The 27,751-nt window shown below is 51.2% G+C and overlaps 1 protein-coding gene across 1 annotated transcript; it reads left to right on the top strand.

The window, feature by feature from the left end:
• mapkbp1 (mitogen-activated protein kinase binding protein 1) lies at positions 1 to 27,744 on the top strand. Its single transcript, XM_053433977.1, has 31 exons — positions 1 to 404; positions 1,040 to 1,131; positions 4,962 to 5,024; positions 5,262 to 5,319; positions 5,411 to 5,581; positions 5,830 to 5,967; positions 6,041 to 6,223; positions 13,753 to 13,913; positions 14,037 to 14,235; positions 14,374 to 14,508; positions 14,632 to 14,840; positions 14,923 to 15,014; positions 15,526 to 15,651; positions 15,773 to 15,843; positions 16,807 to 16,928; positions 17,542 to 17,617; positions 17,802 to 17,913; positions 18,363 to 18,426; positions 18,675 to 18,800; positions 19,188 to 19,306; positions 19,417 to 19,454; positions 19,555 to 19,695; positions 19,907 to 20,041; positions 20,878 to 21,005; positions 21,088 to 21,209; positions 22,492 to 22,653; positions 24,578 to 24,659; positions 25,130 to 25,566; positions 25,769 to 26,434; positions 26,785 to 26,870; positions 26,954 to 27,744. Exons 1-31 carry the CDS (start codon positions 285 to 287, stop codon positions 27,194 to 27,196), a joined length of 4,677 nt encoding a protein of 1,558 aa, XP_053289952.1. The 5' UTR covers positions 1 to 284; the 3' UTR covers positions 27,197 to 27,744.
• Positions 27,745 to 27,751: the final 7 nt, after the last annotated feature.

The following is a 27,751-nucleotide window of genomic DNA, read 5'->3' on the forward strand; positions in this document are numbered from 1 at the left end:
TTGTCGGGGTCGTGTTGGATCCAAAGCGTCTCTCGGTTCTTCGCTGCGTCGGAGAAATACGATGCGGAGCAGCGGCGGAACCGGGGCACGTGATCCGGATCAGTCCAGGACCAGCTCAGCTGAACATTCAGGCCCGGCTCGGCTCGGCTCGCGGACGGAATGACCGCAGCAGCAGCTGCAGCAGCGCCGGCGGAGGAGAGAGACTCGAGCCGCTGAGAGGAGCAGTTAGCAGCGCAGTTAGCAGCGCAGATAGCAGCGCAGATAGCAGCGCAGCTAACGACGCGATGGCCGCGGACGGAAGCGGAACAATCCGCAGTCGAATCAAGAACCTGCTGCGATCCCCGTCAATCAAACTGAGGAGGCGGGGCCACACTGCCCGACAGAAAGAGGACATCAGCGACAAGGTGCGCGTGCACATGCACACTCACATGCACGCACACATGCACACACACATGCACACACTCACTCACAAACATCTTGCCCCTCCCCCTAACCATCACAACTAAATAACTAACCTTCACCGGCTCCTGATTCAGTCCTAACCCTCAAACTCTTTGAGAGGACCACGAAAAATGTCCTCACAAACATGGTAAGAACCACAACTGGCCTCATGACTGTAGATAGACACACATGCCAGGAGGTCAGAGGTCATCAGAGGAGGAGCTTGTTCACACATGACTGACCCTTGATGGAGGTCAGTGTTGCGAACAGCATCACGTGTTGTGTAAACAAACTGTCACAGTAACAATCGTCACATTGTTGTTGTCGTCCATGTTGAAAAGGTTGTGAGTCGTGAACACAGAACCCGATGGTTGTGTCTCTTCACTCTGACTAAACATTTGTAAACAAACGTTCACAGATGTTTCTGTGAACTTGTTGAACCTGCTGAGTTGGTTTGTGTTGATTCGTGTGTGACTCACTCGTGTCAGTGAGTCAGAGCTAAGGCCTCAGGGGTTCCTTGTCATGAGGAGGTTCTCTTCAGAATCCTTTCATGAAGGAAGTGGAACCTGTGTCTGACCTCTGACCTTCTGTTTTCCAGGTGACCTTGGAGAAGGTTCTGGGAATCACAGCTCCAGGGAACCGAGCGCTGGCCTGCGACCCCAGAACTGGACTGTTGGCTTATCCTGCAGGGTGAGAACTGGAGGAACCGGGTTAGACTGGAGCCGCTGAGAAGTGAAGTCAGACGAAGTGAGGTCAGAAGAAGTGAATTCAGACGAAGTGAGGTCAGAAGAAGTGAGGTCAGACGAAGTGAGGTCAGAAGAAGTGAAGTCAGACAAAGTGAAGTCAGACGAAGTGAGGTCAGAAGAAGAGAAGTCAGACGAAGTGAAGTCAGACGAAGTGAGGTCAGAAGAAGTGAATTCAGACGAAGTGAGGTCAGAAGAAGTGAAGTCAGACAAAGTGAAGTCAGACGAAGTGAGGTCAGAAGAAGAGAAGTCTGACAAAGTGAGGTCAGAAGAAACGAAGTCAGAAGAAGTGAAGTCAGAAGAAGTGAGGTCAGAAGAAGTGAGGTCAGAAGAAGTGAGGTCAGAAGAAGAGAAGTCAGACAAAGTGAGGTCAGACGAAGTGAGGTCAGACAAAGTGAGGTCAGAAGAAACGAAGTCAGACGAAGTGAGGTCAGACGAAGTGAGGTCAGAAGAAGAGAAGTCAGACGACGTGAGGTCAGAAGAAGAGAAGTCAGACAAAGTGAGGTCAGACAAAGTGAGGTCAGAAGAAACGAAGTCAGACGAAGTGAGGTCAGACGAAGTGAGGTCAGAAGAAGAGAAGTCAGACGACGTGAGGTCAGAAGAAGAGAAGTCAGACAAAGTGAGGTCAGAAGAAGTGAAGTCAGACGAAGTGAGGTCAGACGAAGTGAGGTCAGAAGAAGAGAAGTCAGACGAAGTGAGGTCAGAAGAAACAAAGTCAGACAAAGTGAGGTCATAAGAAGTGAGGTCAGACGAAGTGAGGTCAGAAGAAACAAAGTCAGACAAAGTGAGGTCAGAAGAAACAAAGTCAGACGAAGTGAGGTCAGAAGAAGAGAAGTCAGACGAAGTGAAGTCAGACAAAGTGAGGTCAGAAGAAGTGAGGTCAGAAGAAGTGAAGTCAGATGAAGTGAAGTCAGACGAAGTGAGGTCAGAAGAAGTGAAGTCAGACGAAGTGAGGTCAGACGAAGTGAGGTCAGAAGAAGAGAAGTCAGACGAAGTGAGGTCAGAAGAAACAAAGTCAGACAAAGTGAGGTCATAAGAAGTGAGGTCAGACGAAGTGAGGTCAGAAGAAACAAAGTCAGACGAAGTGAGGTCAGAAGAAGAGAAGTCAGACGAAGTGAAGTCAGACGAAGTGAGGTCAGATGAAGTGAAGTCAGAAGAAGAGAAGTCAGACGAAGTGAGGTCAGAAGAAGAGAAGTCAGACGAAGTGAAGTCAGACGAAGTGAGGTCAGATGAAGTGAAGTCAGAAGAAGAGAAGTCAGACGAAGTGAGGTCAGACGAAGTGAAGTCAGAAGAAGAGAAGTCAGACAAAGTGAGGTCAGAAGAAGTGAGGTCAGACAAAGAGAGGTCAGACAAAGGGAGGTCAGACGAAGTGAGGTCAGAAGAAGTTAGGTCAGAAGAAGAGAAGTCAGACGAAGTGAGGTCAGAAGAAGTGAGGTCAGACGAAGTGAGGTCAGACGAAGAGAAGTCAGACGAAGTGAGGTCAGACGAAGTGAAGTCAGAAGAAGAGAAGTCAGACGAAGTGAGGTCAGAAGAAGAGAAGTCAGACGAAGTGAGGTCAGACGAAGTGAAGTCAGAAGAAGAGAAGTCAGACAAAGTGAGGTCAGAAGAAGTGAGGTCAGACAAAGAGAGGTCAGACAAAGGGAGGTCAGACGAAGTGAGGTCAGAAGAAGTGAGGTCAGACGAAGTGAGGTCAGACGAAGTGAGGTCAGATGAAGAGAAGTCAGACGAAGTGAGGTCAGATGAAGTGAAGTCAGAAGAAGAGAAGTCAGACGAAGTGAGGTCAGACGAAGTGAAGTCAGAAGAAGAGAAGTCAGACAAAGTGAGGTCAGACAAAGTGAGGTCATAAGAAGTGAGGTCAGAAGAAACAAAGTCAGACGAAGTGAGGTCAGAAGAAGAGAAGTCAGACGAAGTGAAGTCAGACAAAGTGAGGTCAGAAGAAGTGAGGTCAGACGAAGTGAGGTCAGATGAAGTGAGGTCAGAAGAAGAGAAGTCAGACGAAGTGAGGTCAGAAGAAGTGAGGTCAGACGAAGTGAGGTCAGATGAAGAGAAGTCAGACGAAGTGAGGTCAGATGAAGTGAAGTCAGAAGAAGAGAAGTCAGACGAAGTGAGGTCAGAAGAAGTGAGGTCAGACGAAGTGAGGTCAGATGAAGAGAAGTCAGACGAAGTGAGGTCAGATGAAGTGAAGTCAGAAGAAGAGAAGTCAGACGAAGTGAGGTCAGAAGAAGTGAGGTCAGACGAAGTGAGGTCAGATGAAGAGAAGTCAGACGAAGTGAGGTCAGATGAAGTGAAGTCAGAAGAAGAGAAGTCAGACGAAGTGAGGTCAGACGAAGTGAAGTCAGAAGAAGAGAAGTCAGACAAAGTGAGGTCAGAAGAAGTGAGGTCAGACGAAGTGAGGTCAGACGAAGAGAAGTCAGAAGAAATGAGGTCAGATGAAGTGAAGTCAGACGAAGTGAGGTCAGAAGAAGAGAAGTCAGACAAAGTGAGGTCAGAAGAAGTGAAGTCAGACGACGTGAGGTCAGAAGAAGAGAAGTCAGACGAAGTGAAGTCAGACAAAGTGAGGTCAGAAGAAGTGAGGTCAGACGACGTGAGGTCAGAAGAAGAGAAGTCAGACGAAGTGAAGTCAGACAAAGTGAGGTCAGAAGAAGTGAGGTCAGAAGAAGTGAAGTCAGATGAAGTGAAGTCAGACGAAGAGAAGTCAGACAAAGTGAAGTCAGACGAAGTGAGGTCAGATGAAGTGAAGTCAGAAGAAGAGAAGTCAGACGAAGTGAGGTCAGAAGAAGTGAAGTCAGACGAAGTGAGGTCAGACGAAGTGAGGTCAGAAGAAGAGAAGTCAGACGAAGTGAGGTCAGAAGAAACGAAGTCAGACGAAGTGAGGTCAGACAAAGTGAGGTCAGACAAAGTGAGGTCATAAGAAGTGAGGTCAGACGAAGTGAGGTCAGAAGAAACAAAGTCAGACAAAGTGAGGTCATAAGAAGTGAGGTCAGACAAAGTGAGGTCAGAAGAAACAAAGTCAGACAAAGTGAGGTCAGACGAAGTGAGGTCAGAAGAAACAAAGTCAGACAAAGTGAGGTCAGAAGAAACAAAGTCAGACGAAGTGAGGTCAGAAGAAGAGAAGTCAGACGAAGTGAAGTCAGACAAAGTGAGGTCAGAAGAAGTGAGGTCAGAAGAAGTGAAGTCAGATGAAGTGAAGTCAGACGAAGAGAAGTCAGACAAAGTGAAGTCAGACGAAGTGAGGTCAGATGAAGTGAAGTCAGAAGAAGAGAAGTCAGACGAAGTGAGGTCAGAAGAAGAGAAGTCAGACGAAGTGAGGTCAGACGAAGTGAAGTCAGAAGAAGAGAAGTCAGACAAAGTGAGGTCAGAAGAAGTGAGGTCAGACAAAGAGAGGTCAGACAAAGGGAGGTCAGACGAAGTGAGGTCAGAAGAAGTGAGGTCAGACGAAGTGAGGTCAGACGAAGTGAGGTCAGAAGAAGAGAAGTCAGATGAAGTGAGGTCAGAAGAAGTGAGGTCAGACGAAGTGAGGTCAGACGAAGAGAAGTCAGAAGAAATGAGGTCAGATCATTGTAAGGAGATTTTTTTGGTACATTGGCTTTTGAGGGTTAAGCTGGTGTGTGAGTGAGTGAGTGAGTGAGTGAGAGAGATGAGGAAGAATATAATTGTATGCTGACTCAGCTGCACACAGTCACTGTGTGTTTATCACCAGACACACACTCCTGAGTCTGTCAGCCTGATGACTCATTGGGATAATGTGTGTTTGTGTGTGTGCATGTGTACACACAGGTGTGTTGTTGTCCTGCTGAATCCTCGGAAGAACAAACAGCATCACATCTTCAACAGCTCCAGGTGAAACCCCTTCAGCCAATCAGCTCTCTGTCTGTACTTCTGCTATGTGACCACTTCCTGTTTAATAAAGGTTGAAGGTTAATTAAGTTTTAATGGAAGCATTTTGTTGTGCCTCACCTCAGTAATGTTTAAAAAGCCATTGTTACAGTGGATAAAATTTACATAGTTGTGATTTGTTAATATGGGCTTTACAAATATATAATAATATAATATGTATATATAATGTGTCTGTTTCAGGAAGGCGATCACCACGTTAGCGTTCTCTCCAGATGGCCGGTTCGTGGTTACAGGAGAGGTGAGCGACTCATTACTATAATAGAAATATAAAACAAATATATATATGATGTATATGATCAGTTGGTTGATATGTTTGCCCCCCCCATCAGAGTGGCCACGTGCCGGCGGTCCGGGTGTGGGAGGTGGCCGAGCGGCTCCAGGTCGCCGAGCTGCAGGAACATAAATATGGAATCTCCTGCGTCACGTTTTCTCCAAATGGAAAATACATCGTTAGTGTCGGGTATCAACACGACATGATGGTGAACGTGTGGAACTGGAAGGTACCGAGAGTAACTGAGTACCGAGAGTAACTGAGTACCGAGAGTAACTGAGTACTGTGACTCGCTGAGCTCCTCCTGTATGATCTCCTCCTGTCTGATCTCCTCCTGTATGATCTCCTCCTCTCTGATCTCCTCCTCTTTCCTCCTCTCTCCTCTCCTCCTGTATGATCTCCTCCTGTATGATCTCCTCCTCTTTCCTCTCCTCCTCTCTGATCTCCTCTTCTCTGATCTCCTCTTCTGTTTATCAGAAAAACATCGTTGTTGCAGCCAATAAAGTTTCCAGTAAAGTGACGGCTGTGTCCTTCTCAGACGACAGCTCCTATTTTGTCACTGCTGGAAATCGCCACGTGAAGTTCTGGTACCTGGATCATGCCAAGACCTCCAAGGTTCCCGCCTCAGCCGGTGCAGATTGGAGCGAGCGTGCGGTGACTGTTGTTCTCACGCTCTGCTGGTTTGCAGGTGAACGCCACCGTGCCTCTGCTGGGTCGCTCCGGGCTGCTGGGGGAGCTCAGGAACAACTTCTTCAGCGACGTGGCGTGTGGGCGTGGCCGACAGGCCTCCTCCACCTTCTGCATCACCTCCTCCGGTCTGCTGTGTGAGTTCAACGACCGACGCCTCCTCGACAAGTGGGTGGAGCTGCGGGTGAGTCAGAGCAAGAACAGACTGTTAGTAACGTTAATATGATCATGTCAATCAATGTTTGTTACATTGTTCTTGATATTGATTCAAATCTGATTCACATCAATGTGACGTTCATATGTTAAACACACACAAACACACACACACACACACAGGAGCCTCAGCATGTGTGCCGAGTTCATGGATCATAGACAGAGCTCCTCCTCCTACATGATGTCACAGACATGATGTCACAGACATGATGTCACAGACTGTAAAACACGTGTCACTGAAGCTTTAATGTCAGTTTGCTTCTCTGAGCTCATTGGACCTCTGGTTCCTGGTTATTATATTTCCATGTGTGAAGACGTTATGTGACGTTCCTCTGCCTTTTCCTCCTCTGCTTCCTCCTTTGCTTCCTCCTCTGCTTCCTCTTCTGCTTCCTCCTCTGTTTCCTCCTCTGCTTCCTCCTTTGTTTCCTCCTCTGCTTCCTCCTCTGCTTCCTCCTTTGTTTCCTCCTCTGCTTCCTCCTCTGCTTCCTGCTCTGTTTCCTCCTCTGCCTTTTCCTCCTCTGCTTCCTCCTCTGCTTCCTTCTCTGTTTCCTCCTCTGCTTCCTCCTCTGCTTCCTCCTCGGTTTCCTCCTCTGTTTCTTCCATTGCTTCCTCCTCTGTTTCCTCATCTGCTTCCTCCTCTGTTTCCTTCTCTGTTTCTTCCTCTGCTTCCTCCTCTGCTTCCTTCTCTGTTTCCTCCTCTGCTTCCTCCTCTGTTTCCTCCTCTGCTTCCTCCTCTGCTTCCTCCTCTGTTTCCTCCTCTGCTTCCTCCTCTGTTTACTCCATTGCTTCCTCCTCTGCTTCCTCCTTTGCTTCCTCCTCTGCTTCCTCTTCTGCTTCCTCCTCTGTTTCCTCCTCTGCTTCCTCCTTTGTTTCCTCCTCTGCTTCCTCCTCTGCTTCCTCCTTTGTTTCCTCCTCTGCTTCCTCCTCTGCTTCCTGCTCTGTTTCCTCCTCTGCCTTTTCCTCCTCTGCTTCCTCCTCTGCTTCCTTCTCTGTTTCCTCCTCTGCTTCCTCCTCTGCTTCCTCCTCGGTTTCCTCCTCTGTTTCTTCCATTGCTTCCTCCTCTGTTTCCTCATCTGCTTCCTCCTCTGTTTCCTTCTCTGTTTCTTCCTCTGCTTCCTCCTCTGCTTCCTTCTCTGTTTCCTCCTCTGCTTCCTCCTCTGTTTCCTCCTCTGCTTCCTCCTCTGCTTCCTCCTCTGTTTCCTCCTCTGCTTCCTCCTCTGTTTACTCCATTGCTTCCTCCTCTGCTTCCTCCTCTGCTTCCGCCTCTGCTTCCTCCTCTGCTTCCTCCTCTGATTCCTCCTCTGCTTCCTCCTTTGCTTCCTCCTCTGCTTCCTCCTCTGCTTCCTCCTCTCCTCTGATTCCTCCTCTCCTTCCTCCTTTGCTTCCTCCTCTGCTTCCTCCTCTGTTTCCTCCTCTGTTTCCTCCTCTGCTTCCTCCTCTGTTTCCTCCTCTGCTTCCTCCTTTGCTTCCTCCTCTGCTTCCTCCTCTGCTTCCTCCTCTGTTTCCTCCTCTGCTTCCTCCTCTGTTTCCTTCTCTGTTTCTTCCTCCGTTTCTTCCTCTGCTTCCTCCTCTGCTTCCTCCTCTGTTTCCTCCTCTGCTTACTCCTCTGCTTCCCACACTCTTTCCTCCTCTGCTTCCTCCTCTGCTTCCTCCTCTGCTTCCTCCTCTGTTTCCTCCTCTGTTTCCTCCTCTGCTTCCTCCTCTGTTTCCTCTTCTGCTTCCTCCTCTGCTTCCTCCTCTGTTTCTTCCATTGCTCCCTCCTCTGTTTACTCCATTGCTTCCTCCTCTGTTTCTTCCTCTGTTTCCTCCTCTGCTTCCTCCTCTGTTTCCTCCTCTGCTTACTCCTCTGCTTCCCACACTCTTTCCTCCTCTGCTTCCTCCTCTGCTTCCTCCTCTGTTTCCTCCTCTGTTTCCTCCTCTGCTTCCTCCTCTGTTTCCTCTTCTGCTTCCTCCTCTGCTTCCTCCTCTGTTTCTTCCACTGCTCCCTCCTCTGTTTACTCCATTGCTTCCTCCTCTGTTTCTTCCTCTGTTTCCTCCTCTGCTTCCTCCTCTGTTTCCTCCTCTGCTTCCTCCTCTGCTTCCTTCTCTGTTTCTTCCTCTGTTTCCTCCTCTGCTTCCTCCTCTGTTTCCTCCTCTGCTTCCTCCTCTGCTTCTTCCATTGCTTCCTCCTCTGTTTCCTCCTCTGCTTCCTCCTCTGCTTCCGCCTCTGCTTCCTCCTCTGCTTCCTCCTCTGCTTCCTTCTCTGTTTCCTCCTCTGCTTCCTCCTCTGCTTCCTCCTCGGTTTCCTCCTCTGTTTCTTCCATTGCTTCCTCCTCTGTTTCCTCATCTGCTTCCTCCTCTGTTTCCTTCTCTGTTTCTTCCTCTGCTTCCTCCTCTGCTTCCTCCTCTGTTTCCTTCTCTGTTTCTTCCTCTGCTTCCTCCTCTGTTTCCTCCTCTGTTTCTTCCTCTGCTTCCTCCTCTGTTTCCTCCTCTGCTTCCTCCTCTGCTTCCTCCTCTGTTTCTTCCTCTGCTTCCTCCTCTGTTTCCTCCTCTGCTTCCTCCTCTGTTTCCTCCTCTGTTTCTTCCTCTGCTTCCTCCTCTGCTTCCTCCTCTGCTTACTCCTCTGCTTACTCCTCTGCTTACTCCTCTGCTTCCCACACTCTTTCCTCCTCTGGTTCCTCCTCTGCTTCCTCCTCTGTTTCCTCCTCTGCTTCCTCCTCTGTTTCTTCCATTGCTTCCTCCTCTGTTTACTCCATTGCTTCCTCCTCTGTTTCCTCCTCTGTTTCTTCCTCTGCTTCCTCCTCTGTTTCCTCCTCTGCTTCCTCCTCTGTTTCCTCCTCTGTTTCCTCCTCTGCTTCCTCCTCTGTTTCCTCCTCTGCTTCCTCCTCTGTTTCTTCCATTGCTTCCTCCTCTGTTTACTCCATTGCTTCCTCCTCTGTTTCCTCCTCTGTTTCCTCCTCTGCTTCCTCCTCTGCTTCCTCCTTTGTTTCCTCCTCTGCTTCCTCCTCTGTTTCCTCCTCTGCCTTTTCCTCCTCTGCTTCCTCCTCTGCTTCCTCCTTTGTTTCCTCCTCTGCTTCCTCCTCTGCTTCCTCCTCTGCTTCCTCCTTTGTTTCCTCCTCTGCTTCCTCCTCTGCTTCCTCCTTTGTTTCCTCCTCTGCTTCCTCCTCTGCTTCCTGCTCTGTTTCCTCCTCTGCCTTTTCCTCCTCTGCTTCCTCCTCTGCTTCCTCCTTTGTTTCCTCCTCTGCTTCCTCCTCTGATTCCTCCTCTGCTTCCTCCTCTGCTTCCGCCTCTGCTTCCTCCTCTGCTTCCTCCTCTGCTTCCTCCTTTGCTTCCTCCTCTGCTTCCTTCTCTGTTTCCTCCTCTGCTTCCTCCTCTGTTTCTTCCATTGCTTCCTCCTGTGTTTCCTCATCTGCTTCCTCCTCTGTTTCCTTCTCTGTTTCTTCCTCTGCTTCCTCCTCTGCTTCCTTCTCTGTTTCCTCCTCTGCTTCCTCCTCTGTTTCCTCCTCTGCTTCCTCCTCTGCTTCCTCCTCTGTTTCCTCCTCTGCTTCCTCCTCTGTTTACTCCATTGCTTCCTCCTCTGCTTCCTCCTCTGCTTCCTCCTCTGCTTCCTCCTTTGCTTCCTCCTCTGCTTCCTCCTCTGCTTCCTCCTCTCCTCTGATTCCTCCTCTCCTTCCTCCTTTGCTTCCTCCTCTGCTTCCTCCTCTGCTTCCTCCTCTGTTTCCTTCTCTGTTTCTTCCTCTGTTTCCTCCTCTGCTTCCTCCTCTGTTTCCTCCTCTGCTTACTCCTCTGCTTCCCACACTCTTTCCTCCTCTGGTTCCTCCTCTGCTTCCTCCTCTGCTTCCTCCTCTGTTTCCTCCTCTGTTTCCTCCTCTGCTTCCTCCTCTGTTTCCTCCTCTGCTTCCTCCTTTGCTTCCTCCTCTGCTTCCTCCTCTGCTTCCTCCTCTGTTTCCTCCTCTGCTTCCTCCTCTGTTTCCTTCTCTGTTTCTTCCTCTGTTTCTTCCTCTGCTTCCTCCTCTGCTTCCTCCTCTGTTTCCTCCTCTGCTTACTCCTCTGCTTCCCACACTCTTTCCTCCTCTGCTTCCTCCTCTGCTTCCTCCTCTGTTTCCTCCTCTGTTTCCTCCTCTGCTTCCTCCTCTGTTTCCTCTTCTGCTTCCTCCTCTGCTTCCTCCTCTGTTTCTTCCATTGCTCCCTCCTCTGTTTACTCCATTGCTTCCTCCTCTGTTTCTTCCTCTGTTTCCTCCTCTGCTTCCTCCTCTGTTTCCTCCTCTGCTTCCTCCTCTGTTTCCTTCTCTGTTTCTTCCTCTGCTTCCTCCTTTGTTTCCTCCTCTGCTTCCTCCTCTGCTTCCTCCTCTGCTTCCTCCTTTGTTTCCTCCTCTGCTTCCTCCTCTGCTTCCTCCTTTGTTTCCTCCTCTGCTTCCTCCTCTGCTTCCTGCTCTGTTTCCTCCTCTGCCTTTTCCTCCTCTGCTTCCTCCTCTGCTTCCTCCTTTGTTTCCTCCTCTGCTTCCTCCTCTGCTTCCGCCTCTGCTTCCTCCTCTGCTTCCTCCTCTGCTTCCTCCTTTGCTTCCTCCTCTGCTTCCTTCTCTGTTTCCTCCTCTGTTTCCTCCTCTGTTTCTTCCATTGCTTCCTCCTGTGTTTCCTCATCTGCTTCCTCCTCTGTTTCCTTCTCTGTTTCTTCCTCTGCTTCCTCCTCTGCTTCCTTCTCTGTTTCCTCCTCTGCTTCCTCCTCTGTTTCCTCCTCTGCTTCCTCCTCTGCTTCCTCCTCTGTTTCCTCCTCTGCTTCCTCCTCTGTTTACTCCATTGCTTCCTCCTCTGCTTCCTCCTCTGCTTCCTCCTCTGCTTCCTCCTCTGCTTCCTCCTTTGCTTCCTCCTCTGCTTCCTCCTCTGCTTCCTCCTCTCCTCTGATTCCTCCTCTCCTTCCTCCTTTGCTTCCTCCTCTGCTTCCTCCTCTGCTTCCTCCTCTGTTTCCTTCTCTGTTTCTTCCTCTGTTTCCTCCTCTGCTTCCTCCTCTGTTTCCTCCTCTGCTTACTCCTCTGCTTCCCACACTCTTTCCTCCTCTGGTTCCTCCTCTGCTTCCTCCTCTGCTTCCTCCTCTGTTTCCTCCTCTGTTTCCTCCTCTGCTTCCTCCTCTGTTTCCTCCTCTGCTTCCTCCTTTGCTTCCTCCTCTGCTTCCTCCTCTGCTTCCTCCTCTGTTTCCTCCTCTGCTTCCTCCTCTGTTTCCTTCTCTGTTTCTTCCTCTGTTTCTTCCTCTGCTTCCTCCTCTGCTTCCTCCTCTGTTTCCTCCTCTGCTTACTCCTCTGCTTCCCACACTCTTTCCTCCTCTGCTTCCTCCTCTGCTTCCTCCTCTGTTTCCTCCTCTGTTTCCTCCTCTGCTTCCTCCTCTGTTTCCTCTTCTGCTTCCTCCTCTGCTTCCTCCTCTGTTTCTTCCATTGCTCCCTCCTCTGTTTACTCCATTGCTTCCTCCTCTGTTTCTTCCTCTGTTTCCTCCTCTGCTTCCTCCTCTGTTTCCTCCTCTGCTTCCTCCTCTGTTTCCTTCTCTGTTTCTTCCTCTGCTTCCTCCTCTGCTTCCTTCTCTGTTTCCTCCTCTGCTTCCTCCTCTGCTTCCGCCTCTGCTTCCTCCTCTGCTTCCTCCTCTGCTTCCTCCTTTGCTTCCTCCTCTGCTTCCTTCTCTGTTTCCTCCTCTGCTTCCTCCTCTGCTTCCTCCTCGGTTTCCTCCTCTGTTTCTTCCATTGCTTCCTCCTCTGTTTCCTCATCTGCTTCCTCCTCTGTTTCCTTCTCTGTTTCTTCCTCTGCTTCCTCCTCTGCTTCCTTCTCTGTTTCCTCCTCTGCTTCCTCCTCTGTTTCCTCCTCTGCTTCCTCCTCTGCTTCCTCCTCTGTTTCCTCCTCTGCTTCCTCCTCTGTTTACTCCATTGCTTCCTCCTCTGCTTCCTCCTCTGCTTCCGCCTCTGCCTCCTCCTCTGATTCCTCCTCTGCTTCCTCCTTTGCTTCCTCCTCTGCTTCCTCCTCTGCTTCCTCCTCTGTTTCCTTCTCTGTTTCTTCCTCTGTTTCCTCCTCTGCTTCCTCCTCTGTTTCCTCCTCTGCTTACTCCTCTGCTTCCCACACTCTTTCCTCCTCTGGTTCCTCCTCTGCTTCCTCCTCTGCTTCCTCCTCTGTTTCCTCCTCTGCTTCCTCCTCTGCTTCCTCCTCTGTTTCCTCCTCTGCTTCTCCCTCCGTTTCCTCCTCTGCTTCCTCCTCTGCTTCCTCCTCTGTTTCCTCCTCTGCTTCCTCCTCTGCTTCTGCCTATGTTTCCTCCTCTGCTTCCTCCTCTGCTTCCTCCTCTGTTTCCTCCTCTGCTTCCTCCTCTGTTTCCTCCTCTGCTTCCACCTCTGCTTCCTCCTCTGTTTCCTCCTCTGCTTCTCCCTCTGTTTCCTCCTCTGCTTCTGCCTCTGTTCCCTCCTCTGCTTCCTCCTCTGCTTCTTCATCTCTTCCTCCTCTGCTTCCTCCTCTGCTTCCTCCTCTGCTTCTTCATCTCTTCCTCCTCTGCGTCCTCCTCTGTTTCCTCCTCTGCTTCCTCCTCTGTTTCCTTCTCTGTTTCTTCCTCTGTTTCTTCCTCTGCTTCCTCCTCTGCTTCCTCCTCTGTTTCCTCCTCTGCTTACTCCTCTGCTTCCCACACTCTTTCCTCCTCTGCTTCCTCCTCTGCTTCCTCCTCTGCTTCCTCCTCTGTTTCCTCCTCTGTTTCCTCCTCTGCTTCCTCCTCTGTTTCCTCTTCTGCTTCCTCCTCTGCTTCCTCCTCTGTTTCTTCCATTGCTCCCTCCTCTGTTTACTCCATTGCTTCCTCCTCTGTTTCTTCCTCTGTTTCCTCCTCTGCTTCCTCCTCTGTTTCCTCCTCTGCTTCCTCCTCTGTTTCCTTCTCTGTTTCTTCCTCTGTTTCCTCCTCTGCTTCCTCCTCTGTTTCCTCCTCTGCTTACTCCTCTGCTTCCCACACTCCTTCCTCCTCTGGTTCCTCCTCTGCTTCCTCCTCTGTTTCCTCCTCTGTTTCCTCCTCTGTTTCCTCCTCTGCTTCCTCCTCTGCTTCTTCCATTGCTTCCTCCTCTGTTTCCTCCTCTGCTTCCTCCTCTGCTTCCTCCTCTGTTTCCTCCTCTGCTTCCTGTTCAGAGAGTTGACTCTGCCTCAGTAAGTCGCCACCTGGACTCAGTCACTTCAGCTTGAGACTGTCTGCCTGCCTCTTTGTCTGTCTGTCTGTCTGTCTGTCTGTCTATACCTGTCTGCCTGCCTCTTTGTCTGTCTGTACCTGTCTGTCTGTGCCTGTCTGCCTGTCTGTACCTGTCTACCTGTCTGTCTGTCTGTCTGTGTGTCTATCTGTCTGTCTGCACCTGTCTGCCTGCCTCTTTGTCTGTCTGTGCCTGTCTGCCTGTCTGTACCTGTCTGTCTGTACCTGTCTGTCTGTCTACCTGTCTGTACTGACACAGTGCTGTTTCAGACAGAAGACCAGAGCTCACACATCCTCTAACTCACCTGTCTGTCTGTCCACCTGTCTGTCCTCAGACGTCTCAGGCCACCTGTCTGTCTGTTACAGACGAGTTGATATTCTGTGGTTGTTCTGATGGAGCGGTCCGAGCTTTCAGCCCCGTCAACCTGCACTTCATCTGCACGCTGCCCCGCCCCCACCCACTGGGAGCGGACATCGCCAGTATGGTTGACGCCAGGTAACACACACACACACACACACACACACACACACACACACACACCCCTGAGACTACCAGTGGACCAGGGTCTGTTTGGTCTTTATCCTTACTCTACCCCCCCCCCCCCCCCCTCCCCCCCAGTCAGCTGTTCTCCTGCAGGCCGGAGGCTCGATACCCGGACACGGTGGCGGTGACCTATGACCCCACCAACCGCTGGTTGTCCTGTGTCTACAACGACCACAGCGTTTACGTTTGGGACGTCCGAGACGTCAGGGACCCGCGCAGGGCGGGAAAACTCTACTCCGCCCTCTACCACTCGTCCTGTGTGTGGAGTGTGGAGGTCAGTGTGTGTGTGTGTGTGTGAGGATTATTTGAGGATAGAATTGTGTTGATTATAATAAAATTATTTATCAACGGATGAATTCACCCGAGTTTTAGGCTGGAAAAATACATGAGCGCCCCCTGCTGTCTCCTGCAGGTGTCTCCAGAGGGAGGAGGGGGAAGAGAGGGGTGTCTCCCCCCCAGCTCCTTCCTGTCCTGCTCCTCAGACAACACCATCCGACTGTGGAACCTCGATGGACACACGTCCCTCAACAGGAACATCCTGAGCCACGTAGGACAACACACCTGTACACACACACCTACACTTGTACACACACATCTACACTTTTACACACGTGTCTACACGTTTTGAGAACCTCCTCACCTGACTCTGACCTTTGACCTCTGACCTCAGGACCTGCAGAAGGTCATTTACGTGGACGATCAGCGATCTAGCCTGCTGGACACGGAGGGTCTCGCTGGTACCGGGGGCAGCACGGAGAAGGGGGGGTCCTCGGGCTCCGAGGGGCCGCAGACAGGCCAGAGCAGGACCGGCATCAGGTCCCTGGCTGTCAGTCCTGATGGACAACATCTGGCTTCTGGAGACCGCATGGGGGTCCTAAGGTGAGGAGGGGCCCGTGTAGGGGGTCTGTCTGATGATTGTTCCACATCCTAGGATATTTGTTGATTGTGCGACGTGTTGTAGGATCCATGACCTGCACAGCATGGAGGAGATCATGAACGTTCAGGCTCACGACTCCGAGATTCTGTGCCTCGAGTTCTCCAAACCAGAAACTGGTGAGACACAACGTGTAACAACATAGACCTCATACACACAACATGTAACAACATAGAACTCATACACACAACGTGTAACAACAAAGACCTCATACACACAACATGTAACAACATAGAACTCATACACACAACGTGTAACAACAAAGAACTCATACACACAACATGTAACAACAAAGAACTCATACACACAACATGAAACCCGGTCATGTGTATAAATTACATTTAACAATGATTTCCGTCTCTACCTGTCCCTCTGTACTTGTCTCTGTCTCTCTGGTCCTGTCTGTCTGCACCTGTCTGTCTGTCTGTACTTGTCTCTGTCTCTCTGGTCCTGTCCGTCTCTACCTGTCTGTCTGTACCTGTCTGTCTGTCTGTACTTGTCTCTGTCTCTCTGGTCCTGTCTGTCTGTACCTGTCTGTCTGTCTGTACTTGTCTCTGTCTCTCTGGTCCTGTCCGTCTCTACCTGTCTGTCTGTCTGTACTTGTCTCTGTCTCTCTGGTCCTGTCTCCAGGTCTCCAGTTATTAGCCACAGCAGGTCGGGACCGTCTCATCCATGTCCTGGATGTGGACAGAGACTACAGTCTGGTCCAGACTCTGGACGAACACTCGTCCTCCATAACAGCTGTTAGATTCACCGGTCAGTCTCAAAGTAACTGAGTACTTTTACTGTAGAGATGTACTCGAGTATTGTCTCTTAGTCATTTACAATGAAAGAGACGTCTCGTCCTCGGACATCATCGTCTTTTTTTGTCCTTCAGCCAATGACGGTAAAGTGAGGATGATCAGCTGCGGAGCTGACAAGAGCGTCTACTTCCGCACAGCTCAGGAGGTGAGACACCTGAGACACATGTCCTCTCCTGACCACACTGAGACACCTGAGACACATGTCCACACTGAGACACCTGAGACACATGTCCTCTCCTGACCACACTGAGACACCTGAGACACATGTCCTCTCCTGACCACACTGAGACACCTGAGACACATGTCCTCTCCTGACCACACTGAGACACCTGAGACACATGTCCACACCTGACCACACTGAGACACCTGAGACACATGTCCTCTCCTGACCACACTGAGACACCTGAGACACATGTCCTCTCCTGACCACACTGAGACACCTGAGACACATGTCCTCTCCTGACCACACTGAGACACCTGAGACACATGTCCACACCTGACCACACTGAGACACCTGAGACACATGTCCTCTCCTGACCACACTGAGACACCTGAGACACATGTCCACACCTGACCACACCGAGACACCTGAGACACATGTCCTCTCCTGACCACACTGAGACACCTGAGACACATGTCCTCTCCTGACCACACTGAGACACACTGTCCACACTGAGACACCTGGGACACACTGTCCTCTCCTGACCACACTGAGACACCTGAGACACATGTCCTCTCCTGACCACACTGAGACACCTGAGACACCTGAGACACATGTCCTCTCCTGACCACACTGAGACACCTGAGACACATGTCCTCTCCAGACCACACTGAGACACACTGTCCACACTGAGACACCTGAGACACATGTCCTCTCCTGACCACACTGAGACACCTGAGACACATGTCCTCTCCTGACCACACTGAGACACCTGAGACACATGTCCTCTCCGGACCACACTGAGACATCTGGGACACATGTCCTCTCCTGACCACACTGAGACACCTGAGACACATGTCCTCTCCTGACCACACTGAGACACCTGAAACACATGTCCTCTCCTGTCCACACTGAGACACCTGTTTGTTTGTCTCCTCGGGGGGGCAGGTGGAGAAGGGGCTGGAGTTCACTCGGACTCATCACGTGGTCAGGAAGGTGACTCTGTACGACATGGACATCGAGCCGACCAGGAAGTACGCAGCAGTGGGCTGTCAGGACCGCAGCATCAGGTGTGTGTGTGTGTGTGTGTGTGTGTGTGTGTGTGTGAGTGTGTGTAGGATTATTTGAGGATTAGAATTAGCAGCATGATGACTTCTTCGTCTGCTTCAAAATGAAGGCAAAGCCTTGATATACTACACAACATCTGCATCGCCCCCTGGTGGCCGGATGCATTATGGATTATAAATCTCCTCCATGTCAGCAGATGGGACATGAACCGAACTGTTTGTAAAGATGTTTGTGTCCTCTCAGCTCGTTGTTCTCTCTGATGTTTGTTCATTTTTCTGATCAGTTTGGTTTGAATCAGTTATTTGATGATATAAAAACCGACTCAGACTGACTCCTGATTGGTCTAGAGTGTGTATGGGCGGGGCCTTAACACCACAGCTCCACTCCACAGACACTGACTGTTAATGACATCCTCTCCACAAGATGGCAGTGTTCATATCTAAGATTTTATCTTCATGTTCACGCAACAGGAAGTGGAAACGTGTCATCATCTTTATTTACAGTTATTGTCATTGACCAATGAAATCAGAGTCAGACGATCAATCTAATGTTTTTGTAAAGCTCATATTCACCAGAGTGATTGTGTTGAACTGGTTGTTGTGCTCGTCCTCTCAGGATCTTTAACATCAGTAATGGGAAACAGAAGAAGATGTATAAAGGCTCCCAAGGCGAGGACGGGACGCTCATCAAGGTAGTCCCTGCTGCTGGCTGACGTCCCCCAGTGTCCTTCCCAGTGTCCGTCCCAGTGTCCGTCCCAGTGTCCGTCCCAGTGTCCGTCCCAGTGTCCGTCCCAGTGTCCGTCCCCGTGTCCGTCCCAGTGTCCGTCCCAGTGTCCGTCCCCGTGCAGAGCTGTGAACTCTTCCTGTCGTCCTCAGGTGCAGATCGACCCGTCAGGCCTCTACATCGCCACCTCCTGTTCAGACAAGAACATCAGCATCTTTGACTTCTACTCTGGAGAGTGCGTGGCCACCATGTTCGGACACTCGGGTCAGTTCAGATCATTTCTCTCTTTATGAACGCACCTCACACGGTTCCATCCATCCTTCTGTTATTTATCCTGTAAACATCAAAGCATAAACGCAAATAAATCCCAGAAAATCAAATCATGTAAAATACTCTTTTTTTTTTATTATAAAGTCATAAAACCACACATCTGGAATATGGAGAGGAATTCAAACAAATACTTTTGAGAAAATGAACAAATAACTTTAAAATGCATTGTACAGTCAAAGACGTGTGATGATGTCATCAAGTCCTTGTGTGATGTCACCAGTTTAAAATCCATTCAGTTGATATATGTGGGATAATAGGTCCGTCAGAAATGTACAGAAGAAGGAAAATAATAAATATATGTATTGCGTATGTGAAAATTAATATATGACAATTCATAATGTGCGTGTGAACCAGTGAGTGATTCCACTTTGTTTCTGTGGCAGAGATCGTAACAGGTTTGAAGTTCAGTCGAGACTGTAGACACCTGATCACTGTCTCTGGAGACAGGTAGGTCCTCCGTCCTTCCATCCCTTCATCCCTTCATCTCTTCATCTCTTACTTCATCCCTCCATCCCTCCATCCCTTCATCTGTTCATCTGTTCATCCATCACTTCATCCCTCCATCCCTCCATCCCTCCATCCCTTCATCTCTTCATCTGTTCATCCATCACTTCATCCCTTCATCCCTTCATCTATTACTTCATCCCTTCATCTCTCCATCTCTTCATCTGTTCATTTGTCCTGTGTGTGTGCAGCTGTGTGTTCGTGTGGCGTCTCAGTCCAGAGTTGAGCATCAGGATGAGGCAGCGACTCGCTGACCTTCGACCTCCCAGCAACAACCTCAACTCCCAGAATCCCCAGCAGAGAGCAGAGAGGCACAGGTGTGTGTGTGTGTGTGTGTGTCTGTGTGTGTGTGTGTGTGTGTGCGTGTGCGTGCGTGTGCGTGCGGGGGGGGCAGTTGGTTTCCTTGGACCGAGTTGAACGTGTCTTCTTCTAGGTCCTCAGATGAACTACAGCTGCGCTCAAGTCAAAATCCACAGAGTTCATTTTAATAATCTAATTATTAATATTGAATCAGACTGAGACACAGGAACTGAATCACTCTGTTTAACAACTCGTCTTCAAAGTAAAAGCACATGATTCAGTTTGGGTGCTGTCAGTTCTACACGGAGATGAATCAGAGATTTATTGTTTCTTCGTCACATCCACAGAAATATTTTTACTTTATTCATTTGATTTATTAAAAGGTTTAATTTCCTTCACCTCAGAATCAGCAGGGAGGCGTCGTCTCCTCGTGTGGTCAACATGTCGTCTGACAGCGACAAGGAGGAGGAGGAGGAGCTAAGCTGCCCTGATGAGGTCACAGCAGGGAGCACGCAGCCGACAGGCATGTTTCCATGGTCACCATCATGAGGTCACAGTTATCACATTTACATAAAGTGTCGTGATGGAACCAGTGACGTCACCAGTTAAAAACAGAACGTTTGTTTCCCTCAGACGTGAACGATGAGACCTTCTGCTCCGAGGTCACGAAGGTCAGAACATTATTTTAACTGTTGTTTAAAAAAACATTTTAATATCAGATAAATATTAAAGATTTGAATCAGTCACAGAAACAAACCGTTGTCTCATCAGGAGGCGCCGGGCAGTCGCCTCCCCCGCCGCCGCTGGTCCAGGAGGACGGGCAGCGGGGACAGTGTCCTGATGGTGTCCTCCATGCTGGACCTGAGACAGCTGGACTCGTTCTGTGCTGACCAACAGGTGGAGCAGGCGGAGGTAAACCAGACCCATTCATTTTCATCACATGGGATCAAAGGCATAATGTTGAAATGAAAACCTTTATTGTCAGTTTACAGTCACCAGTTTAAAACCAACGATTAATAAACAGTTCAGACCAGAGGGTTATCGTCCCTCTACAAATGCTCTGTAAAGAGTTTGGTTGGAGCGATCAAGTAACTTCCTGCTCCTCTCTGCCCCACCCTCTCAGACGAAGACCTGCCCCCTTGGCGTTAGCTCCTCCCCCTGCAGTCAGCAGAAGGGTTGTCAGGGTGTGGAGGCGGGGCCTCGGAGGGCCAATCAGGAGCTGGGGAGCACCATGAGTCTGCAGGTCACCACTGCACAGGTGAGAGAAGATGAATTATTGTAAAGTACATTTCATTGAGCGGACTCACAATAAGTGAATCAACCATGAGGAACAAACCACAACAAGAATCAAGAAAGAACTTTGTAGTTCTCTCAGTAAGAGCAACTCACTGGTTAGTTCAAACTTTATTCCAGCTCTGGTCTGAAGAGGTGTGTCCTCGGTCTGGAGGACGATGTGAGGACTTCCTGTCCTGATGTGGTTTAGGAGCCGGGACAGGAAACAGTCGTGATGTTGAATTGGTCGATGCAGAGCGGAGTGGGTGGGCGGGGGTGTAAGCTTTGACTGGACCATGTCCCGGATGTAGACTGGACCCGATCCGGTCACAGCACGGTACAAAGTCATAGAGTCTTGAAGTGGATGAGGGCAGCTACTGGTAACCAGTGAAGGGAGTGGGAGTGGTTTCTGGATGAGCTGCAGGTCGGATGGCAGCAGCAGGTCGACCTGCCAGGAGGGAGGGGCAGTAGTCTAGGTGTGAAATGACCAGAACCTGACCCAGAGCTTGGACCAGAACCTGGACCAGAACCTGATCCAGAACCTGACCCAGAGCCTGGACCAGAACCTGACCCAGAGCTTGGACCAGAACCTGGACTAGAACCTGACCCAGAGCCTGGACCAGAACCTGCGCAGCCTTCAGTGAGAAGGGGGCGTGTTCTCCTGATGCAGCATGAATCCACAGGAAACCAGTGTTTAGTGACTGTGATGGTTTCCTGGCCCGTGAAGATGACTCATCCTATAGATTCTATAGATCTGTGATCCAGGTTCACACACATCAATCCGATATCTGAACTTTGGATTAAATGGTTCTGTCCATCCAGGTGGAAGACGACGAGCTGAGGACCAATCAGAGGCCTGATTTCATCCTGCTGTCCAATCACAAACAAGACAGGGAAAATCCAGTGTTGTATCCTGACCAATGGGAGGACAGAGTTAGCCTGGCAGGCAGGTAGGATGACGTCCAATCCAGTTCCAGGATTTACTGATGTTAGTCTGTCCCCGCCCTTCTAAACCCCACCCACTACTGTCAGTGAGTTCCAGGTGAAGGAGGCGTGTCCTGATGCCGCGGACGGACGCCGGGACAAACCGAGTCCGGACAGCGGCTGCTCGCCCGGATCCAGAGCGTCCAGTCCAGAGCGAGCGGCAGGAGACGGTGAGACGTTCAAATCTAGAAGAACTTTGTTTGTCTCCGGAGGACAAACAAGTCAAAACAAGAAAGAAAACAACGATGACATCAGAGCAGTAAAGTCCCTTTGTACAGTTAGAGAAGTTTATAGAAAACTATTAGTACTAATAACTGAATAAATACTGAAGGATTAAAGTGATAAAGTACATTGAATAATACTGATATTATTATCTCACCTGTCTCACTGTCTCACCTGTCTCACTGTCTCACTGTCTCACCTGTCTCACTGTCTCACTGTCTCACCTGTCTCACTGTCTCACTGTCTCACCTGTCTCACTGTCTCACTGTCTCACTGTCTCACCTGTCTCACTGTCTCACTGTCTCACCTGTCTCACTGTCTCACCTGTCTCACCTGTCTCACTGTCTCACCTGTCTCACCTGTCTCACTGTCTCACCTGTCTCACTGTCTCACCTGTCTCACTGTCTCACTGTCTCACCTGTCTCACTGTCTCACCTGTCTCACCTGTCTCACTGTCTCACTGTCTCACCTGTCTCACTGTCTCACTGTCTCACCTGTCTCACCTGTCTCACCTGTCTCACTGTCTCACCTGTCTCACCTGTCTCACTGTCTCACCTGTCTCACTGTCTCACCTGTCTCACCTGTCTCACTGTCTCACTGTCTCACCTGTCTCACTGTCTCACCTGTCTCACTGTCTCACTGTCTCACCTGTCGCTCTGTCTCACCTGTCTCACCTGTCTCACTGTCTCACCTGTCTCACTGTCTCACCTGTCTCACCTGTCTCACTGTCTCACTGTCTCACCTGTCTCACTGTATCACCTGTCTCACTGTCTCACCTGTCTCACTGTATCACCTGTCTCACTGTCTCACCTGTCTCACTGTCTCACTGTCTCACTGTCTCACCTGTCGCTCTGTCTCACTGTCTCACCTGTCTCACTGTCTCACTGTCTCACCTGTCTCACTGTCTCACTGTCTCACCTGTCGCTCTGTCTCACTGTCTCACCTGTCTCACTGTCTCACTGTCTCACCTGTCGCTCTGTCTCACCTGTCTCACCTGTCTCACTGTCGCTCTGTCTCACCTGTCTCACTGTCTCACCTGTCTCACCTGTCTCACTGTCTCACTGTCTCACCTGTCGCTCTGTCTCACTGTCTCACCTGTCGCTCTGTCTCACCTGTCTCACCTGTCTCACCTGTCTCTCTGTCTCACTGTCTCTCTGTCTCACTGTCGCTCTGTCTCACCTGTCTCACCTGTCTCTCTGTCTCACCTGTCGCTCTGTCTCTATCAATCAGCCACTGAGCGTCTCAGTGTGGACGGACATTCCTCCGAGCTGGAGGTGGAGGAGATGGAGGAGGAGGTAGATGGAGGGGGTGGAGTCTCTCAGCAGGTTCCTCAGACTCCAGACCAGGAAGCTTTCCTGAAGGAGCATTTTGTCACACTGTCCCACCTCTCAGGTACAACCCCACCCACCATCGTACAACCCCACCCACCATCGTACAACCCCACCCACCATCGTACACCACCACCCACCATCGTACAACCCCACCCACCATCGTACAACCCCACCCATCATCGTACAACCCCACCCACCATCGTACACCACCACCCACCATCGTACAACCCCACCCACCATCGTACAACCCCACCCACCATCGTACAACCCCACCCACCATCGTACAACCCCACCCATCATCGTACAACCCCACCCATCATCGTACAACCCCACCCACCATCGTACAACCCCACCCACCATCGTACACCACCACCATCCATCATCGTACAACCCCACCCATCATCGTACAACCCCACCCATCATCGTACAACCCCACCCACAATCGTACACCACCACCATCCATCATCGTACAACCCCACCCACAATCGTACACCACCACCATCCATCATCGTACAACCCCACCCACCATCACACAACCAAACATCGTACAACCCCACCCACTATCGTACAACCCCACCCACCATCGTACACCACCACCCACCATCGTACACCACCACCATCCATCATCGTACAACACCACCCACCATCGTACAACCCCACCCACAATCGTACACCACCACCATCCATCATCGTACAACCCCACCCACCATCGCACAACCAAACATCGTACAACCCCACCCACTATCGTACACACCACCATCGTACAACCCCACCTACCATCGTACACCACCACCCACCATCGTACACCACCATCCACTATCGTACACACCACTATCGTACACCACCATCACCATCGTACAACACCACTATCGTACACCACCACCCACCATCGTACACCACCACCACCATCGTACAACACCACCATCGTACACCACCACCCACCATCGTACACCACCACCACCATCGTACACACCACTATCGTACAACACCACCACCATCGTACAACACCACCACCATCGTACACCACCACCATCGTACACCACCACCATCGTACACCACCACCACCATCGTACAACACCACCATCGTACACCACCACCATCGTACACCACCACCACCATCGTACACCACCACCACCATCGTACACCACCACCACCATCATCGTACAACACCACCATCGTACACCACCACCACCATCGTACACCACCACCACCATCATCGTACAACACCACCATCGTACACCACCACCATCATCGTACACACCACCATCGTACAACCCCACCTACCATCGTACACCACCACCCACCATCGTACACACCACTATCGTACACCACCACCACCATCGTACACCACCACCACCATCATCGTACACACCACCATCGTACACCACCACCCACTATCGTACACCACCACCACCATCGTACACCACCACCATCGTACACCACCACCACCATCATCGTACACACCACCATCGTACACCACCACCACCATCATCGTACACACCACCATCGTACACCACCACCCACTATCGTACACCACCACCACCATCGTACACCACCACCACCATCATCGTACACACCACCATCGTACACCACCACCCACTATCGTACACCACCACCACCATCGTACACCACCACCACCATCGTACACCACCACCACCATCATCGTACAACACCACCACCATCGTACACCACCACCACCATCGTACACCACCACCACCACCATCGTACACACCACTATCGTACACCACCACCACCATCGTACACCACCACCACCATCGTACACCACCACCACCATCATCGTACAACACCACCACCATCGTACACCACCACCACCATCGTACACCACCACCACCACCATCGTACACACCACTATCGTACACCACCACCACTATCGTACACCACCACCACCATCGTACACCACCACCCACCATCGTACACCACCATGACGGCGGGTTGTCTCAGTCTCACTCACTGTCTGTCCTCAGGAAGTCCGAGCAGAGCGTCTCACAGCTCCAGTGAGAGTCTCAGCATGTCCTCCAGGTTCCTCACCCAGAATGCAGCTGGAAGGTAAAACATCCAATCACAGCTGAGCATAAGCATCATCTGACATTTTTAGATGTAGAGGAGGTGTCTGAGGAGGTGAGTGAGGAGGTGAGTGAGGAGGTGTGTGAGGAGGTGAGTGAGGAGGTGTGTGAGGAGGTGAGTGAGGAGGTGAGCGAGGAGGTGTGTGAGGAGGTGAGTGAGGAGGTGTGTGATGAGGTGTGTGAGGAGGTGTCTGAGGAGGTGTCTGAGGAGGTGAGTGAGGAGGTGAGCGAGGAGGTGTGCGAGGAGGTGTGCGAGGAGGTGAGTGAGGAGGTGTGTGAGGAGGTGTGTGAGGAGGTGTGTGAGGAGGTGAGTGAGGAGGTGTGTGAGGAGGTGTCTGAGGAGGTGAGTGAGGAGGTGTGTGAGGAGGTGTGTGAGGAGGTGTGTGAGGAGGTGTCTGAGGAGGTGTGTGAGGAGGTTGACCCTTCAGGTGATTCTGCTCCTTCTCTCCTCAGTCGGGCTGTGTTTCCTCTCCCGTCTCGGACCGGCGGGGGAGGAGGGGGAGGAGGAGGAGGAGGAGGAGGAGGAGGAGCTGGGGAGGTGAAGGGCCGTCCTCTGGTCTCTGAAGTCCGGCCCCTGATGGATCCGTGTCAGAACAGGATCCAGGACAAGAAGGTATCGGGGAACCGGGATCAAACCCAGAAAGAAAGCCAGGACCAGACTTCAACACCTCAGGACCATGTCCAGTCTCAGAACCAGATCCACCAGAGACCAGATCAGCCCCAAAACCAGGTTCAGGAGGAAGAGGAGGTGCAAGCGCCTCTGAGGAACAAGGATCAGACTGAGACCAGGAGGAACCTGGACCCGACGGCCCGGACCAGTGCCTCACATCTGACCTGGACGACTGGTCTCCGGAAAGTCCAGTCAGTCAACAGCCTGCTGAGCGACACAGGTAACACACGTGTAACACACGTGAAACATGTAACACATGTTTAACACACGTGAAACATGTAACACATGTGAAACACACGTGAAACATTTAACACACGTGTAACACACGTGAAACATGTAACACACATGTAACACATGTGAAACACACGTGTTACATGTAACATACATGACACGCGTGATACATCTTTGTCTCTCTCTCTTAGGTGATACCTCTCGTCCTTCTGAAGACGCCCCCCCTCGGCTGTCCCCCCCCCCTCAGCGTCCCACCACCCTTCCCTCCACCCCCAGACGTCCCCCTTCACCGTCACCCCTCCCCCAGCAGAGACCCAGCCCCTCCTCCCCCATCGCTCTGTCTGCTGCCCCCCCAGGCAGGAAGTCGTCCTCGTCCTCGTCCTCAGCTCCGTCAGCTCCTCGCTCCTACATGAGTCCCACCACCAGCTCCATGGCCAAGATGTCCCGCTCCGTCTCTGTGGGGGACGGCCTCAACGTCTCCGAGCCCAGCGAGGACCACGTCCTCACGCCGTCCTCTCAGGTTAGAGAGACTACGCCTACTCTGGTTGCTGTGGTGTCCTCCACCGCTGCACCATCTGCCCCCCCCCACGCAGCAGTCGTCCCCGTCGTGGCCCCCCCCTCCTCCTCTGTTGGTAACCATGGTAGCCAGGCAGCGGCGCCCCCCCGAGGTCTCCAGGCTCGAGTCCCCGGCAGCAGCAGGCCCCTCCCCGACAAACCGTCCCTCGCCTCCTTCTCGCCATCAGCCAGGTCGGCCGCCGCCCCCCCGTCCTCCACCTGCTGGCCTCCCCCGCTGTCTGTCTCCCCCCTGTCCTCCTTGTGGCAGGGGGTGGAGCCTCCTGCAGGAAGGGACGATCCAGGTTTGGACTCCTCCTCCTTTTGATCCCTCCATCCTGTCATCTCTCTGTTTGGGCTCTGGCTCCGCTCCTCCTCACCCTCCTCTTCATCACTGCACTCCTCCTCTTCATCACTGCACTCCTCCTCCTCCTCCTCCTCCTCCTCCTCTTGCTCCGTAAAGACGGGTGAGACGTTTGTTAAATGTTGTTCTTCGTCTGTCGTTCTTTTCTTCTGCTCTTTCCATCACGTCTGTTTGACCAATGACAGAGTGTGAGTGTGAAACACAGGAGCCAATCAGCTGTTCATATTTAGGAAACATGGATTGAGACGGTGACAGATTAACAGAGTGATTCCTGCTTGTCTCTCTGTGCAGACCAGCCAATCAGTGTGGAGACCTGCAGGACGCTGACCAATGAGCTGCAGAGCTGTTTCCAGAGAGCCACTCACCTGTACAGGAAGGTGAGTGTCGACCGCTTCATGAATGACTGTGTGGTCACACAGCTGGTGATGTCACGCTGACTCCTCCTCCTCTCCTCTTCCAGCTGAGCGGGTCCTCCGCTGATGACTCCGCCCCCGACCAGCATCAGATGGCCGGCCTCCTATCAGAGGCCTTCCAGGCCATGAGGGCGGAGCTCGACTCCCTCCCGCTCGGTGGGCCAGGCGCTCTGGGAGTAGAGGGGGGGCTGGGTGGAGTAGGGGAGGTGAAGACAGCCGCTCTGCTGGAGGAATACTCTCTGCTGCTGCTGCAGGCCGTACACAGGAGGATCAACAGCGCCCCCTGCTGAGCCTCCCCCTTGTCCTCTCCTCATTTGTCTCAGAGACTGGACGTGGACGTCTGTCCCGTCTGAAGCGTCCAGTTGATCATCGTTGTAGAGAAGAACTTCAGTCATTTTCTTTGTGGTCACACAGACTTCCTGTTCTGATCGGCACTTCTACGGTTTCACTTCCTTTGTGTTGGTTTTAAATCCGGAAACATTCCGACGCGTCTCTCGATGGTTTAATGAGCTTGAAGCCGATTGGTCGAGACAAAGCTCTAGTTACTCAGTCATGCAGGAGGTGGAGACGATATTCACATGAAATGTGTTTTTATTGTGTTGAACAAAGATCAGATACAAAGTTTCAAACCTTCAGTGTTTTTATAACTTCACTTTATATTGAAAAGTGTTTTATTATTATTATTATTATTATTATTATTATTATTATGATGGTGACTCGGCACCTTGATGTTGTTTCTATGGTTTTATTTCAGCAAATGTTCTGAATTCTTCCAAAACGTTTTATTTTCATGTTGTTTCGATTGAAACAGGAATTAAATGCACAGTGTTCACTAACATTCAGTG

This window comes from Pleuronectes platessa, chromosome 11, assembly GCF_947347685.1.
Source record: "Pleuronectes platessa chromosome 11, fPlePla1.1, whole genome shotgun sequence".
NCBI lineage: Eukaryota > Metazoa > Chordata > Actinopteri > Pleuronectiformes > Pleuronectidae > Pleuronectes > Pleuronectes platessa.

Excerpts from the sequence above, each read along its gene's own strand:
- mapkbp1 (XM_053433977.1), top strand. The coding sequence starts at position 285 with ATGGCCGCGGACGGAAGCGGAACAATCCGCAGTCGAATCAAGAACCTG. Across the intron at positions 16,929-17,541 it reads TGTCAGGACCGCAGCATCAG|GATCTTTAACATCAGTAATG; the intron begins GTGTGTGTGTGT and ends TCGTCCTCTCAG. Across the intron at positions 22,654-24,577 it reads CACACTGTCCCACCTCTCAG|GAAGTCCGAGCAGAGCGTCT; the intron begins GTACAACCCCAC and ends GTCTGTCCTCAG.